The sequence below is a fragment of the Trachurus trachurus genome (assembly GCF_905171665.1).
Source record: "Trachurus trachurus genome assembly, chromosome: 9".
NCBI lineage: Eukaryota > Metazoa > Chordata > Actinopteri > Carangiformes > Carangidae > Trachurus > Trachurus trachurus.
In genome coordinates, this window is record NC_139895.1 from 14726506 (window position 1) to 14743658 (window position 17153).

The 17153-nt window shown below is 39.1% G+C and overlaps 3 protein-coding genes across 4 annotated transcripts; all 3 read left to right on the forward strand.

Annotated features, from left to right (window-relative positions):
• Positions 1-96: 96 nt before the first annotated feature.
• On the forward strand, positions 97-3131 carry LOC310990870 (transcription factor BTF3-like). Its single transcript, XM_083978401.1, has 6 exons — positions 97-225; positions 983-1051; positions 1155-1268; positions 2175-2376; positions 2469-2525; positions 2762-3131. Exons 2-6 carry the CDS (start codon positions 983-985, stop codon positions 2806-2808), a joined length of 489 nt encoding a protein of 162 aa, XP_083834527.1. The 5' UTR covers positions 97-225; the 3' UTR covers positions 2809-3131.
• A 4668-nt stretch (positions 3132-7799) lies between these two features.
• On the forward strand, positions 7800-9220 carry il12b2 (interleukin 12B 2; the record flags this gene model as incomplete). Its single annotated transcript, XM_083978543.1, has 5 exons — positions 7800-7866; positions 8352-8451; positions 8549-8739; positions 8837-8994; positions 9098-9220. 5 exons carry the CDS (start codon positions 7800-7802, stop codon positions 9218-9220), a joined length of 639 nt encoding a protein of 212 aa, XP_083834669.1.
• A 2018-nt stretch (positions 9221-11238) lies between these two features.
• On the forward strand, positions 11239-17115 carry LOC310992035 (protease-associated domain-containing protein 1-like). 2 transcript variants are annotated; one of them, XM_083979998.1, is made up of 5 exons: positions 11239-11479; positions 14145-14248; positions 14383-14492; positions 15985-16152; positions 16411-17115. In XM_083979998.1, exons 1-5 carry the CDS (start codon positions 11398-11400, stop codon positions 16529-16531), a joined length of 585 nt encoding a protein of 194 aa, XP_083836124.1. In that variant the 5' UTR covers positions 11239-11397; the 3' UTR covers positions 16532-17115. The 2 variants fall into 2 exon arrangements, with proteins under 2 accessions (XP_083836124.1, XP_083836125.1); XM_083979999.1 differs by having other exon boundaries at positions 14148-14248; positions 16411-17110.
• The last annotated feature ends 38 nt before the right edge of the window (positions 17116-17153 follow it).

The window sequence follows — 17153 nt, forward strand, 5'->3', positions numbered from 1 at the left end:
TTTCCTACTGTAGAAATATGACAGGACAACACTGACGTTAAAAAAAAACCTCATCACATAGATTAAGATCAGGTAACGTATTGTTTGGTACTTTGAACACGGCTTTTGAAAAACTGTGAGCAGCACGGACAAGAAAGTTATCGATCAGACTACGTCACTTCCGGTCTTCCTTCCTTTCTCCGAGCTTCTGTCGGCGGTGTGACCCGCGTGTTTACACACTCCCAGGTCGGTTCACCTTTCTGTGGCCTTTTTTAAAGATTCCCCACACTTTGTATGATTTATACTCTGTGTAGAAAGAGCAGTCGACGGCACCACTTTATGTGTCACAGTGCGAGGAAAGCGCCAGTCACACGTAAAGATTAGTATCAGCTCCAAGAGGCCTGTGCTAGCTGGTTAGCATGGGTTGCTAACTAGCCAGCAGTTGAGTTTCATAATTTGATAATAATAATTTCCCCACTTTCGGTGACTGATAGTTTAAGCATGAGTTTCTCCTTAGGTGACACCAGATACAAAAAATTAACTTGTTGTTACAGTTGTTTATTCATTCCTGTACGCTTTGGGGGACGTTGTGAGCCTTTCTTAGCCCCTAAGTTTAGCTGCCCACCTCTGTCTGATGCAGAACTTGAGTCGAGAGTCAAAAAGTGTGTGTAGCTATTTTGGGTTGGTGGTTGTGCGTAGCAGCTGTGAATTCTTGTTAGTTTGTTGCAAAAGAACAGAGAGGGGGGATTTGGAGAAGTTGTAAACTGCGTTTGTCTATTCAGTGTAATTTCTAAATGTGTCTTTCTGGTGAATCAAACACTTGTGTCATTTGTCCCTGTGGCAATCAAATTATTCATGTGTTTTGTAGATAAGTGGAAACTCCTACCCTGTCAGTGTTATGATGATATCATTGACATTTTGAATATTGGTGCTTACATGTTATACAGCTCTGTGAGAATTTTCTCCTAAATGACCAAACACTGACTTTTCTATGTTGTGTCAGATGAAGGAGTCGATAATGAACCAGGAGAAGCTCGCCAAACTGCAGGAGCAGGTCCGCATAGGCGGCAAGGTGAGTTGGAGTACATGTTGGTCAACGATTATTATATGTAAAGTACAAGCATGGTCCCTTGGCTTTGCATTCATACATAATGACACATTGTTGTACTCTGCAGGGGTCTGCCCGCAGAAAGAAGAAGGTGGTGCACAGAACAGCAACGGCAGATGACAAGAAGCTGCAGTTCTCCCTCAAGAAACTAGGAGTCAACAACATCTCTGGCATTGAGGAGGTAGAGCAAATCCTGTCTGAAATGCACAGAACTAAGTTAGCAGTGTCTACTTCCTCACAGTGGTGTCATGTAATATCATGTTCTACCCCATGAAATGATAAAATACCGGTATGATACAAACGGCCAAATATGACACACATGATACAGGAAAAATGCATCATATTTTTATCAAATGAAGCTTAATAATTGCTGTATTTTAATGCCAAAACAACTTGTTGAGTAAGTTGGCAAAAAAAGAACATGCCATGACATTTTGGTTTATTATCGTGGTTATTTATTAATTCATAACAAAAAATATGATATAGTAACTGTCTAAAATAATTGATTCCTCTTAAAGCTTACAAGGCTTGAAATCACATTCAAGCCTTGAATCATTTTTTTTATTATTAGTTTCCATGTTTTGAAAACTAATGAAATTTAGAAAGGTGTAAGTGAAACAAAATTACTTTTCTAATGAATGTAATTGAATTATAATCAGCCAAGATGAAAAACTTCAGGAGTATTGAAATGGTTGAGTGATGATATCTTGAGTGATCCATCGACTGAAATTTATGATGATCTCAAGAGTTCTGACAACCTGCAAGCTGTCTCACTGGTGTATAAACCCGAAAAGATGAAAAACTATATAGGCCAGTGGTTCCCAACCTTTTCCAACTCAGGACCCACTTGAAAATCTCAAAAAAATGTTTGCAGACCCCGTAAACAATTTAAATAACACCAGCACCAGTACACAATAATATTTATGGGTTTTCGAAGTTAATGTTTTAGTCAGTCAATTGTTGGACATTGTGTATGGTACAGTTTTGCCAACTTTTGCATCTTCCTCTTTGCCACTGGCCTCAAATTCCTCATCCCCCGGTTTTCTTCCCCATTGTTCCCTTCAACCCCATTTGTATTTCCCTGTAGGTGAATATGTTCACAAACCAGGGGACAGTGATCCACTTCAACAATCCTAAGGTTCAGGCCTCCTTGGCTGCCAACACCTTTACAATCACAGGGCATGCTGAGAACAAGCAGCTCACAGAGATGCTCCCAGGAATCCTAAACCAGCTGGGGGCCGACAGTCTTACCAGCCTCAGAAGACTAGCAGAGACCTTGCCCAAACCAGGTACCCACAAAGCTCATAACTGACCCTTTTACATGCATCAGTATCATTGTGTGATATCTGTCAACAATTTGCTGTTTGTTCTAATTTCATAGCTGGAGAAAACAAAGCTCCCATGATTGCTGTTGAAGAGGAGGATGATGAGGTCCCAGGTGAGCAATATTACATACCCACTTTTAAATTGATTAGTATTAACACTGTCTTTTTAAACAATCTGTCTGAATATTAGACAAACACTGACAGGGGCAGACTTAATAACTTATCAAATGGCTGCTATCTTTTGTTGTATTTATATTTAGAAAGTTTGTTTTATTTTTATGCTTATAAATACTATTTTAATATTTATTTTTCCTCCACCATTCTTTAAACTTCTGTTTTCCATTTTCAGATCTTGTTGAAAACTTTGACGAGGCTTCAAAGGACGAGGCAAACTAACAAACACCAGCAAACATTTCAACGCTCCTCTTGGTTCACCGTAGTTATCCGTCTCTGTTATTACTCTGAAGCTACAGATAAAAAGTTGCTTTTTAATTGTTACCTTCACAATCTCGCTGAGACAAGCAACACCGACTTTTTATGACACTTGTTACCTGCCCCTTTTGTTTTATTTGCCTTGTTCTGCAAGTACAAGTGGTATTATTTAACTCTGTGGAATGTGCAGACCTTTTTCTTTCTCACATTGCCTCTCCTGCATTGTGATACCCACACATCAAAAATGTATTGTTGGAATAAATCATGTAATAAAGATTACATTAATATTTTTCTGTTTTTTTAAGCCCCACCAATTCTCCATAGTATTTCCTTTAAAATGCATGCTTGCTTCATTATATTCAAACATTTAGTGAGAATACTCATACTGTATGTTCACCAAAACCACTGAAATTTATGTCCTTAACCAATGATTACAACAGCACTGCTCATTGCAAAAGCACCAATTGCTGAGGGATTACTGTCACTGTGAATCAGTCGTTGGAGTTGGTTTTCCACCAGTGATCATGTATGCTCAGTGGTTAACCACTAGCAGCGTATCAGATGGTAATCTCTCTGTTGCTCTCCAATGCAAAAAATATGGAAACCTGCACAGATGATCTAATGTTTATTCAGTTTCCTGACAACTCATTATCATAAGACCAAAAATAAATGCAATAAGCATACCTTGTTTCCACTCCACTTTTCACTGGAGTTTAACTCCGGTCTTAAGTTTACTATTCATCTTTATCACTTGTTTCTTTCTTCTCTTCTTTGCTGTGCTTCATGTTACAGTTTCTACATATTAATTCCTTTGTATCATCAGTTTCTATTTATTACATGTATATGATGTTTCTCATAATAACAATATAACAAATGCATTACACACTCACTGCATAATGTGAACCACAGCGTGCATTGTGGTCATTTACACGATCAGGGCTGCTCAATATGTTGCTCTTCCAGCCAGCTAGTTTCACAATGAACCGTCTGATGTGGGTTTCATGCATGAAAGTTTAAACGCTCTGAATCAGTAGCACAGGGGACATCACACACTAAGATACTCCACTGATTTACTCCACTCCAGTATATATATATATATAATATGCCATTAATTGATCTGTCTCGATAGGGTGGATGTTGAAACTGTAGCTCCCTGTAACTCCTTTAGAAGATTTATATTGATGGAGTAGTATCTAAAATGAGTACCGGTAGAACCATTTCAATGATAAGAAGGGCTGCACATAGTCAGGCTCAGTAGTTAAACTGGTATTGCAATCTCTTGTTCTATCCTGTCTGGACTATTGCCCAACAATAGGGTCTAGCGCCACAAAACCATGGATGACAGTAGAACAAAGACTGGATTATAGTTTGGTGACATTTCTGTTTAAGAGAACTTTAATGTATAGAGCAGTGAAATACCGGAATCAGCTCCCACCACATTTAACCAATATTGAAAATAAATGGAGATTCAAAAGAAAAACAATAAAAGAGGCCTTTAATGTTAAAGAAATTATGTTTAGCTAATGGGTTGAATTCTAATCTTGAACTGCTTAATTTAATGTGTTGAACGAGTTAAATCTGTTTAGTATTTATATAATTGTTTTTGTTTTATTTTTATTATGTAATCTTATTGTATTATAATATAAGCTTTATTTCAGACACAGGTCCGTATTATGCTTTGATTTGTTATGAGTGGCTGGACCCCAGGAAGAATAGTCCTCATCGGGGTTGAGGGCTGGGGATCCATAATAAAACTAAACTAACTATAGTCAGACTTCAGGTGTGTTTTAATTAATCTGTTGCACAAAGCAGTTGTGTTAGGTTCTTGACTATCTGAAGCCTGGCTGCTGTACAATGAATTCTGGATAAACTGGGTAAACCACATCCGAACACTCACCTCAGTTAACCTCAGAAAATAGTGTCTCTAGGAAGTATTCAACCATTACACTGAAATTTAATACCTGTGCTAGTGCTACAGCAAGTGTTACTGACTAACATTGGTCTAAGGCCTGAGTTAGCCTTGTAAATAGTAAGAAGTAAGGTGTCTAAGATGTTTTTATCTTCTAATGAGACAGTCTTATGTTTGAGAAACATACAGTAGTTGCATTAAAATGATGCGGCCAAAATGAACACTACAGATCAGTCTGAAACATCTGTGTGAACCGGTCCCTGGACTGAAGTGACTGGGACACAGTACTGAGCACTGTGTTTCCTAGAAGAGGGTTTTTTTTTTTGTAGATAGATATCTAAGCATCTTCCAAAATGAGGTGGCTTGTTCACAACTATTCATGTGATTAAGTGGAAAAAAGAAGTTGGATGACTGTAAACCATATTTGAATTTAAAAAAATCTCTTCAGGGGAAAGGAAAGGGAAAGCTAAAATGAAAAAAATGATATTCAAATATTTACAGCTACAATGAAACCGCAAAACTGCCACAAAATAATTGAACATGTAACTTATTGTAGATACTCTGTTGTCCTTAGAGTCTGAATAATTTTGTTTTCAGACACATTCCTCTTTGTATTCCCATTTATACACATCAGTAATGACCTTTGATCAGGAGGTGCAATGATTACACACTGAGTCTCAGTAACCAGTTTTGAGAAGATACACTCTATCTATCAAGAATAAATCACATTGTCACAATCATTTCATGGGATGAGGTAAAACATAATAAAAATTTTATTTGAACTTTATGAATTCAAATTCCGAGCAGTAAAAGTGTAAAATACAACAGTATGTGGTGGGACTACATATTTGATAATGTAATATCCAGACCCCTGTAGAGGCTACAATTAAGAACAGATATGTAGCACTTATCTACCACTCTGCATTTGTTTCTGCAGTTGTGTGGGAATATTTTTAATGTCAGTGGACATCATTGCAGTTAAAGATTGCTATCACCAGGGTGAGCTGTCACCACAAGTCATCACATTTGAGATAAGTTCTTCAAACTTCTTGAAAGTACAAACATGAATAACACTTTTGAAGGAACTGAAACTTGTCACAAGCTATTTCAGACTGATATGAATTACGCACTGAAGTTTCACAGAATCTTAGAGGGTTAGGGGTGTGTTTCTATCATACTGACAGGGTAAACTATTTTTAAAATATACACTAAGGTGTTAGCTCACTGTAAAAGGACAAAAAAAAAGACTTCTAACTACAAATACCAATGTAAAACCCAGACGCACGATTGGACAGCTTTGTTTATTATGGAAGTACATCACCCTGTTAAAAACATAATATTATCATATGATTTACATATATGTGAGTGTAAACATAGATGACCTAAAGGATTGTAGCCTATTTATCTCGATGATGACGACAAAGAAAATGTATTTCCCTATGACAGGGCAGGAAAGTCCAGTCTCTTTTCGCTTTTTGTGTATTCAAGAATATCCTTTGAAAGAAGATAATTTATAACTTTAGCTAGAATACTAGAATCCTATACTAGGATTAAGACTATATTATCATTAATGTTACGATATACTCATAATAGACAACAACTAATGGCATTTTTCATTATCAGGTATCTGCACATCCCTTATTCAATAAACATATCAATAATTAATTAATTAATTAATATATATAGAAGCATACATATAGATCTTAGTTCTTTAAAAAAAAAAACTTAAACTACTGACTGCAAATGGTTAATAGCTAAATAAACAAGTAATTTTAGAGAGTATGTCATAGAAGAAGCTGTCACCTTTAAATGAGACAAACATTTGTAAATAAATAAATAAGTAAATGAAAGTGTGGACAGGCTCATAACCCATAATTTCTGTATTCAGATCATTTTAAGTGAATTGGGCTTGGACAAATAGGATTTGCATCAAAACTTCATGTTTGGTTCTCATAAAGATAGAAAGATCAAATAGAAGATCAAATGTACTTGTGTACATTCATGTGTGTGTGTGTGTGTGTGTGTGTGTGTGTGTACGTATTAATCAGATACAACATGATGTCAAATACTGTGTATCCTAAATGTCAGGGGTAACCCCCCACCCCACTCAACACCCTCACAGTTCATTTGTTTACAAATTTGGTTTGCAAGAGGAAATGCAGCACTGCCCAACACCTCTGCAGCTTATCTGGGTTTCTATCACACCTACAGTGTTAGTTTTACTGCTATGATTACGGTGGTGATAATATATGCTTTATTCAAAGATATATAAATGGTGACAGTGGTCAGTAAGAGCATACAGTCGTCAGAACTACTACGAGTGAACTTCTGCTCTTGACTTTTTTTTTTTCTCATAGCATCGCCTCAGTGAAATTTCATCCAAATGGTAAGGACTAACTTGGAAAATGCTAAATGCTGTAAAGATTTTTTTTAAACATTATATTTGTAATTTGTTCTGTTGATGTGGCCACTGATTTCTAATACTACAATGTAATACAGTATTTGATATCCTGATTACAATTACATTATCTTATCCTATTTTTTTTTTAACTAAGAGCATTTAGTCATCTGAAATGCAAGGTTTTTAGTAAGATGGTGTAATTACTTATGTTTTAATGCAAGTAATCGATACATTTCAATATTTGTATCCTCGTGTCATCACAAAATACCTCAGCAGATTTTGTCCGTCTGGATTTTTGGGTTTCTGCTCATTGGCCCCACTGGAGCACATGGACCCCACAACTTTCCAGAAACCTGTATGTAACATTTAAGGTCTATGTAGCTTTCTAATATCAAGGTATTCCCCATATTCTCAGTGGATCTGATTGTTTATTAATATATGCGTTTTTGTGCATTGGTATGTGTAGTTGTTGTGGCAAAGGGGAATAAGGAACCAGTGACACTCACCTGTAATGCAAGTGTCGCCAATGTCACTTGGAAGTTGGAAGATGAAGTGATTGAGGAGGATGAAGAAGATTACGAGCAGGATGGCACAAAAATGACTATCTCAAATATAGAGTCACCCATGTTGGGAAAGTATAGCTGCATGAGTGGAGACGAGGAGCTATCATCCACCCATCTACTGCTGGAGGTTGCGGAGGAAGAAAGTCTGGGTGAGATCATCAATTCATTTTTGATCTTCTCTGGTGTAGCCTACATATTGCACAAGTGACAATATTATCTGAAAAGAGGAACACAGAGCCCAAGTTAACACTGACAAAGCTTGTTTTAGTCTCAAAACTCCCTATTAGGAGACTGAAACTCTCTGAATTGTGCAATTTTGCAAACAAACAGCACATTCAGAAAATGTTAAAACCCCTCAGATTATTTTATGTTCTGTTATATTGCAGCCTTAAGCCTGAAAAAAAAAAACACAATTCAGCTTTCACCAAACTTCACTCAATACCCCAGAATGACAAGTGAAAAACATAAATTTTCAAATTAAGGCAAAACTGAAATATCTTTTGCTTTGACACAGTTAAAATGTCAAAAATGACCAGTTTTTTTAATTTTAAAAATACTTTCTCTTTGTTTCTTTTACTAGACTTGTCTTGACTTTGTCATAATTTTTTCTCCATTTGTGTGAATGTTTTTATAGATTCTTTCTTAGACTGTTCGGCAAACTCATATGACTGTACCTTCAACTGTACCTTCAAGGATGCATATGCCACAGTGCGTCTTGGACTGGGTGATGACTGGTAAATGACAAAAAAGAAGAAAAAAACAGATAGTTAACATAATGAATATCTCAATTTAATATTTCATATATGTCTGTTTTCCTGTTTGCCTCTGTAGCCGTGAAGGTAGGAAGTCGTGTCAGTGGGTCACCAGCAGTGCTAAACTCCCAGATGGGAAATTTCAGTTTGTGCTGTCCCACTCCCTCTCACCCTACGCTGAGGAAACCACCAAGCTTGAACTCACTGCCGAGGCCATCATCAACAACTCCTTTCTCAGGAGAACCAAGAGATTTTATCTCAGAGATATCAGTAAGCTATATTCAGCTGAACGTTATCAAGATATGACGGAGACAGAGAGCAAGGGAAAATATTTTAACTTTTTCTTTTTCTTTATCTTTCTTTCCAGTTCAACCCGATGCTCCCCAGATCGTCAAGTGTCAGGAGCAGGGGCAGGAGCTGAATGTGACCATTGATCCTCCATCCAGCTGGTCCAACCCCCACAGTTTCTTCAGGCTCGAGCATGAGATTCAATACAAGTTGAGAGATGATGGCAGAAAGATAACGGTACACACAAGCTTATAACAAAACCAAGTCTATTGATCACTTAGTGCCTGTCTTTCTCTTCAGTGTGTTTTATTTTCTTGCTGTGTCATCTGTCTGATTTTAGGTCAACCATTACTCACCCGCTATGATTGAGAAGAAGATCAGCATGCTGAGGGTTCGCTCCAGAGATCCTCTGGTGGTCTCCAACTGGAGCGAGTGGACTCCTTGGAAAAATGTAACCAACTGATATTGCCTGAGTCCAGCACTGCTCTGTCTTTGGTCTTATGTTATGTGTCTACAATTTCCTGTCATGTCCTCTCACATACCCTTTATCACTTTGTTTTTTTGTCTGTCTCCCTTTGGTCAAAAAATAGTACAGCTCTCACCAGATGCTCAGTAACACTTTGAGAGATTTTCTTTATGATATAGATCAATACAAACATCAGCACTTTATTATTTATTTTTTATTTATGACTATTTATGACAAACTATTTATTTATTTATTATTTATGATAAATCATGCATACATAGCCTACATTTAGAGATAGGCTTTCTTCCTAAGCTGTTTCCAAGTTTGGGATCCTAAACATCAGAGGTTCATTCGAGGGCTAAAGAAGTTCCCCAGGAAACGAAGACGCTAGACAGATGTACTGTACCTAGACATCAAAATCTAAAGATATCTTTGTAATACATAGCTTATATTAGATCTGCATCAGAAATTAAATTTGAATTTCATCTGTAGGAGTCCAGTTCAGCCTGCACTTCATATTTATTTTCCCTGTGGTTTCTCTTTAAGTGTGTTGGTGTTTCTGTGTATTTTGGTGGTTTTGTGCTGTGCAAAAAAAAAAAGGCTATTAAAAGGGCATGTTGCTTCCTTCCTGATATATGTTCCTTCTTCATTTATCTGTTGCTCATTACATGTATTACACACACTCACTTGTCAGACACATAGGAATCCCTTTCATTGTTAAACCACTTCTATGACAATGGACAATATGGTTGAAATCTCATAGACTACTGTAGGCTATGCTCTTTCATTTTTTCAACTCAGTCTAACCAGCATACTGCTGAAGTCTATTGTTTGAAAATAATAAACATTATACTCTTTTAAAGAATGATCTTAAAAAGGAAAATGTGTTATAATAGTGTTCCATAATGTCTTAGCTTACCATAATGACTTCTAATAGGAGACCAGCCGATCTAGGTTATTATTTACTGGTAATTTAGTTACTCTTTGTTAAAGACTACAGGGTTATTATTCAGATGTTTCAGTTGATATTTGATAAGCAATAATGATCTTTGAGTGAATCTTTTTTTATTTTATTTTATACTAGAACCTAGTCCAGGTAGAAAACCTACCAACCTAATAATCCAACATTTGTGAACCAACATTTGACCATATTTGAAGAAGCAGAGCAAATCTAAATAAGTGAGACAACTGGACACTTAGTGGCAATAATGCTTCTACCTTCAGCTTTGTCACCATTTGGTTCAAACCCTAATCTTTCATTAACTCATTGCAGGTAATCAAGAAAAAGAAGTGCCACTGCATCAATACAGCAAACCATTGCTGCCCAGAGTTGCCATCAGGACACATGGACAAGTGCAAAACACCCAGAAAAAATAAAAAACCGAAAAGAAGGAACAAAGAGGCTCGGAGGACCCAGAAACATTAAGAAGAAGATTTCCAATATAAATGTGAATGTTCTGGTGTAGGCCTACAAATGTCTCTTACCATCAAGTAGGCTAAAAAGATTTGATTGCAATTGCTGAGTGTCTAATGAAAGTTATTATGAATATCTGAAAGCTGTTAACTGAAAAAAAAAAAAAAACTCTTGTGGGGTTCTCGGGTGTCCAATTCGTCAGCTACAGAAATGAATAATAATAACATGTATTAGGCTATTGTATTATGAATAATAATTAAAAACAAACCTAGCCCAATTTATCACAAAGATTAGGCTATAATGCTGTTAATTTCCCCACTATTGGAAGAGCTCGCATTTTAATTTAATTACATTTTCATTCATTCATTCATTTATTAGCCTACTGGTACTGGTTTCACATTAGAGTTACTCACTTAGCCTAACTCATCATTTGAAACATAAATAGTAAGGGGAATTTCATTAGGCCTACTTAACAAAGGGACTGTGGTTACCTCTATGATGAATGTTGAAGTATTGTCACGAAATAAATGAACAAACTGGAACTAGGCTACTGCAATTCCCTCGCACGTTAATCCTGGGTTGCGATGTGCGCATGCGCGGGTCAGGGAGCGTAGCCATGGCTGCTAGTAACCTGCAGATCTCTGTTGTTCACTGGCGTAGCGATAACTAACTAACTAACGCTACTACACGGACCCATGTCGCCGCCACATACGACGACACGCCGACGTCTCGTCTGTGTAACGTTGCAAATGCCTTGAACATGGCGACAAAGGCTCTTCGGACGGCAGGTGCAGCCTCGTACCTGTGGATCGCTGCTCTGGCGTTGCTCAGTCTTGTGTCAGGTGAGTCGTTGTTGGGTTTGCTGCTGTCGCTACTGTTACTTGGCGGCTAATTCCGCTGAGCTAACCGTCGGCGTTGCCTTTGTTCGTGCACATGTCGGTTTGCCGAAGCACACGCGTTACATTTACACGGCTCGTGCTCGTGACATGTTTGAGTTACATGTAGACGTGTACAGTGTCATATTGCCTTGTGAATGTCCATCTTAATCAGCCTGCCTGCTGCTGCGGTTAACACTGGCCCAGTTCCAGCCCAGCCCCCTAAAGACTCAGGCCCTGAACACTCACTGACCTAAGTTAAGCTATGAACAGGAAAAGGAGGACAGCACCAGCACAGCACTTGTGCCCCTTCCACGTTACATTTACAACACTGCCTGGTCTTGGGCTGATGATTCCTCGCAAATGTGTGTGAGGGAAAGGCTCAAAAATGTTCTTGGATCAGATCTGACGGACCAACTCATCAAACAAAATCACAAACTACACACAGATGCAAAGTTGATACAGCAACGTGTTTTTAGGTAATTGACCCCTAAATTACTGGTGAGATGGAACAGGAAACCCCTGCTAAATACATTTATAAAATTGTGTATTTAACTGGGCATAGTACCATGTAGGCCTGCAGGATATCAGAAAAGGGTCCGACGTGCGATGACACTGCTCAATATCACAATAACAATATGACTTGAGATAAACTGGCAAATATTCAGGGGTGCATACAATTCTGTGTCTTTCAGAAAACAACTCAGTACTCTGTAGTATATAGTGCCACACAAATACACCAAGAACAGAGAAGAAAAGTGGAAAAGCTTGTGTGCACCAAACATTGTAAAGTCGAGTCGACTAATCATGAGAAGTTGTGTCAGTTATGTCGACCAATGCGACGTACTCATTGCATTTCAGGCAAACTTTTGTGATGTGTTTATCGTGCCTGTTGACATTGCGATGACGATGGAAATAAGATTAATCGTGCAGCCCTAGCATGTGTAAACATACTCTGAATTCAATACCAAGCTATTCAAATAATACACAGGTTCATATATTCATGTTTCTGTTTTAAAGGTACAGTGAGCAGGGTTGGGAGGGTTACTTTAAAAATGTATTCCGTTACAATTACAAGTTACCTGTTAAAAAATGTAATTAGTAACTTACTCTAAGTACCACAAAATTAAAGTAATGTAACGGATTACTTTTAGTTACTTTTGGATTACTTTAATACCAAACATATGCAAATTAAGTCACGCAGCCATCACGCATCAATCCACGTAGACAGGTTTTGCACAGTGGTTTGCACTTTGCACAGATAGGCTAAGTCTTAAAATAAATGTGCATTGCAACACCTTCAAATCACAATCCACGCCATCTACAGTAGGCTACACAGATCAGCTGTTATTAAAACCCAACTAATCAATAACAGGATTGTGATATTGGACCACCGCTAACATTAGCTACACAACAAACCTTTATCAATGAATCCACACTCAAACCGAAGCAACAATAGTAGGGGGGAGCATACGTCAGTCCGACTGCCCAAAAGTCCGACGGCTCATTTCTCCGACTACCCATTCTACAGTGTTAAGGTTAGGTTTAGGGTAAGGTTAAGGGTTAGGGCTACTTAAGTCGGAGAAATGGGAGGTCGGACTAATGGACGCAAAAATAAAGAAATGTATGGTCGGAGAAATGGGTAGTCGGACAGACGTCATGCGCCCAATAGTAGGCTACTCAACAAGCTATTATTACAAGGTTTACAACAGACAACCTGGGCTGTGTGTGTGCGTGCGTGTGTGCGTAAGAAAGAAGGGGAGAGAGAGAAAGTCTGTAAAACCTGCTAGCTTCTAGCTGTTAGCTACCGTAGCTCAGGCGTCGGTCTCCCGTCAGGTAAAAGCTGCTGTTTATTCCTCAAATGAAGCTCATGAAGTTGTTTAGCCTCTCTGGTAGAGTTATCCATCACTGCGGTTGAATTAGCCGCTAAACTGCTGGACGCTAAACCGTGGGGGGGGCGTCTGTGTTTACAATTCACGAAAGCAACGTGAACTTACGTGCCACTCACACTAGTAGAGTTACGCAAAGGGAGGCAGCGTAGCCTCAGCCACACACACACCGTACGGGCAGAAGAGGCAGAGCAGCTCTCTCTCCTCTGAAATACAAGGAGACGGCGAGCGGCTTCTATGGTTGATTTTTAAAATGTGAAGTAATCAGACAAGTAATCTCCGTTTTTATCAAATGTACCGGTAATCTGATTACAGGGTTTTTTTCTGTACTTGTAACGGACTACAGTTACCCTTTTTTTGTATCCTGATTACGTAACGCCGTTACATGTAGTCCGTTACTCCCCAAGCCTGACAGTGAGTAGGGTGGCCATGCCACTGCACTGTCATTTATAAACATTATATCGATAATGTCTGTCAGTTGCATGATAATCATGCATACAAGCTATTCTAATTGACGTTTTTATTTTAAGCATAAATGTGTAAACAAAATCATCTACAAAGTTGTATAATCAACCAAAAATGTAATGACTCGCCTGCAGTACCTCTGCGGACCCCCTAGTTAGCATTGATGCTGACTCAGTCTGTGAGGGGTCGGATTGAAATGACTGACTTCATGTTGGTCATTCACATCTGTGAGCTTAAGCTAATCGTGGTGAGTGTTGTCTATCCTTGGGCTGCTCCAGCAGGTCTTGGGATCAATGAACTGCTGTACTTCCGGGTCATCAGTCCAGAGGAGATCGGCTACATCTTCAGTGCAGCACCTGCTCGGGACTTTGGAGGGGATTTTGTAAGTGCACTTTCCTCATTAGTATTTAATTTGTTGTTCATTTGTTTGTTGCTCAGATATTCTCAACTCGTCTCTCACTCATGCATGTGCACTCACTTTCTAATCACACTGTTTCTCTTTGTCTTGGTTGCTAGACATCATCTTATGATGAGATTTTCCTGGTGCCAGCAAACCCATTAGACGGCTGCTCAGACCTGAAGGACAGCGAAATCATTCATGGACAAGTAGTTCTCGTGGAAAGGGGGTATGCAAATATACTACAATACACATACGTATGTTGGCACCTGTACAGGCCAAAGAGGGTGGGAACCTGGGTGTGTAAACTTGGACAGATCCAGATAGAGGTGGGGAAGGAGATTAATTGTATCTGAAACCCGAGACTAAGCCCAAGAGAAGCGAGCGGATCGATCGATCGTCCGGGGGGTTGGGCGCGCCGTATTAAGTTTCACCACGCGCGCTGCTGTTATGCATGCGCGCTTCTCTGTGGTGTGTATGTGTGTGAGAGGATGCGGAGATGAATGAAGGCGCTCGTCCGACGGGGGGGGGGGGGGGGGGGGGGGGGCGAATATCGCTACATTTTAATTTTTTTAAAGACGTTAGTTTAGGCGGCAGCTCATTGTTGTTAAGGCGGCCGCCTTAACAGGAAAGCGCTGCGGGAAACCCTGATCTCCTAAAAACAATTCAACCAGCCGGCAGAAAACCTCTAAAAACCTCTTTTTACAGTCTATGCTAAAAACCTGTGGGGAAGTTACTCGGCTCGTTTTCTTTCCTGGGAGGAGGATAAAGTTTGCCCGGCCGATGAGCTCAGCTCCCCGGCTGCAGCCTCTGTGACGAGCCGCTGCTGCCGCTCGTGTGTGGCTCTGCACTCCTCCGAAAAATGTCGGAGCAAACCTACTTACAGACGTTATTTGGATAAACTGACAACAGATTGGGAATCTAAACTGTCACTTTCTCGCATGAAAAAATATTAAAATGTAAGAAAGTGACGTTATTTCTCTACTCGCTGCTCACATAACTGTTCAGGCTGCAAGACATCCGCCGACCGCTAGTCGCAAGCGGTGGAAAGCCGAAGCTGTCTAGGACGCGCATACAGCGTCATTTGACGTCACATCCGCGGACAGCGCGGGAAATTCGGACCCAGAATTGCAGCGCATTATGCAGCACACAGCCTGTTCAAGGCAACGGAGAGATACGCGGGTGGGCTCATTCTTTTTGGTTTTGAACGCTTCATCGCCCATTAGCAGTAAAAAACTTAAAATGCATGTGCATTTCTTGCCTCATGAACCTTTAATCCTAAATGCAATTCTTTCTGTCATACATCCAGTTAAACATAATGGGAGTAAGCAGTCATTCTGGCTTTTCAAGACATTCCAGGACATTCCAAGAGTAATGCGTCATGTTAAATACCTAGTGTAATTCAAGTGTTATACACAAGGTTCGTGTGTTAAGGTGGAGTACAGATGAAATAATGACACACACATGGAAAAGACTATAGTTTTGGAATGTTTTATTGCAAACTATATGCAAATCAAGCTGCATCTGTGGGTTTAGCAAGGCAAATTTATTTGTATAGTACGTTCATTGTCATACACAGAGGCCATTCAGTGTGCTGAAGCAGTAAAAATAGAAGGCATAAACACTGAATATGTGACGACACGTCATTGCAACACTGCAGTGTATTTTTTCTGGCACATTTAAAAGTGAATTCTTACGTTTCTCTACCTGTTTTTCTCTAGAGGTTGTTCCTTTGTGCAAAAAGCACGACATGTGGAGGAAGCAGGGGGCAAAGCTGTTCTAATTGCTGATAATGCAGTGGACAATGACAGCCAGTACCTTGATATGATCACAGATGGAACCACTGCCAAACCAAGCATACCAGCTCTATTTCTGCTTGGACGTGATGGGTAAGTACCATTTAGAGCTTTTTTATTATATTTAATGATTAATACATGGCTGCCCATAATTGGAATACATTTTTTTACCTTCTCATTAATGATTGTGACAATGTGATTTTATTATTGATAGATAAAAGTATATATCTTCTCAAAACTTCTCAATTTCTTCAAAAAATATTACTGTGAAAATGAAACCCCAATTTACGTTTTCTAGGAATAAAAAGAGTAATGTGCCTTTTTTTTCTCCCCCATTTCCATGTATTCTAGGATGATGATCAGACGGTCGCTACAGAGACAAGCACTGCCATGGGCAGTCATTTCTATTCCTGTCAATGTTTCCTCTCTGGCCTCCTTCCCACTCAAGCAACCGCCATGGACACTGTGGTAGAAGTGACGCACACACACAACTTCATCCACTTCCTCACTCAGTCAACATTTTTTCATCAATGCATGTAATGCGAGCAGTGAATAATGTGACCTTTGGTCGTTCACATTGGTTAATTTTATAAGATGATGCACACACAGCTGAAGCTATGGGGAGCAAACCTCTAGGTAAACCCCGGTTGGTGACACTATACCAGGTAAAGAGAGAAAAACTGATGCTCAGAATAATTAGTCAGTGGTCATATGATTGTGTCTTCCTGTAGAGCAGTCTACAGAAACTTGTCTTCCGAGGATCAGTTGGTCATCAGTTATGGTCAGTTAGTGGTGAAACTGGGAAATCCAATAGTTTCCAACCACACCTATAGATTGGAGTGCACTGTTTCCTCTGCCTTGTCTAACAGTTCAAGTAATAATTTTGGCCATTATGGTAAAAACAAACAGACAAAAGAACAAGTCATCAAAGCACCTGCTATCCTTCACAACAACACTTCTTACTGGTAATGTCGTCTCACTGTAAGAATGTAAATACATTTTTGTTTATGTGCATGAACAGTCGGACTCTGATCAAAAGAGAACATTCTTTTTCTTATGGCAAATAAATAAAAATGACACCTTTTGAATAACAG

Bases quoted from the DNA above. Each gene is read 5' to 3' on its own strand.
- LOC310990870 (XM_083978401.1), top strand. From the start codon at position 983: ATGAAGGAGTCGATAATGAACCAGGAGAAGCTCGCCAAACTGCAGGAG. The intron at 1,269-2,174 runs GTAGAGCAAATC...ATTTCCCTGTAG, and splicing joins ACATCTCTGGCATTGAGGAG to GTGAATATGTTCACAAACCA. The intron at 2,526-2,761 runs GTGAGCAATATT...TTCCATTTTCAG, and splicing joins GGAGGATGATGAGGTCCCAG to ATCTTGTTGAAAACTTTGAC.
- LOC310992035 (XM_083979998.1), top strand. From the start codon at position 11,398: ATGGCGACAAAGGCTCTTCGGACGGCAGGTGCAGCCTCGTACCTGTGG. The intron at 11,480-14,144 runs GTGAGTCGTTGT...GGGCTGCTCCAG, and splicing joins GTTGCTCAGTCTTGTGTCAG to CAGGTCTTGGGATCAATGAA. The intron at 14,493-15,984 runs GTATGCAAATAT...GTTTTTCTCTAG, and splicing joins GTAGTTCTCGTGGAAAGGGG to AGGTTGTTCCTTTGTGCAAA.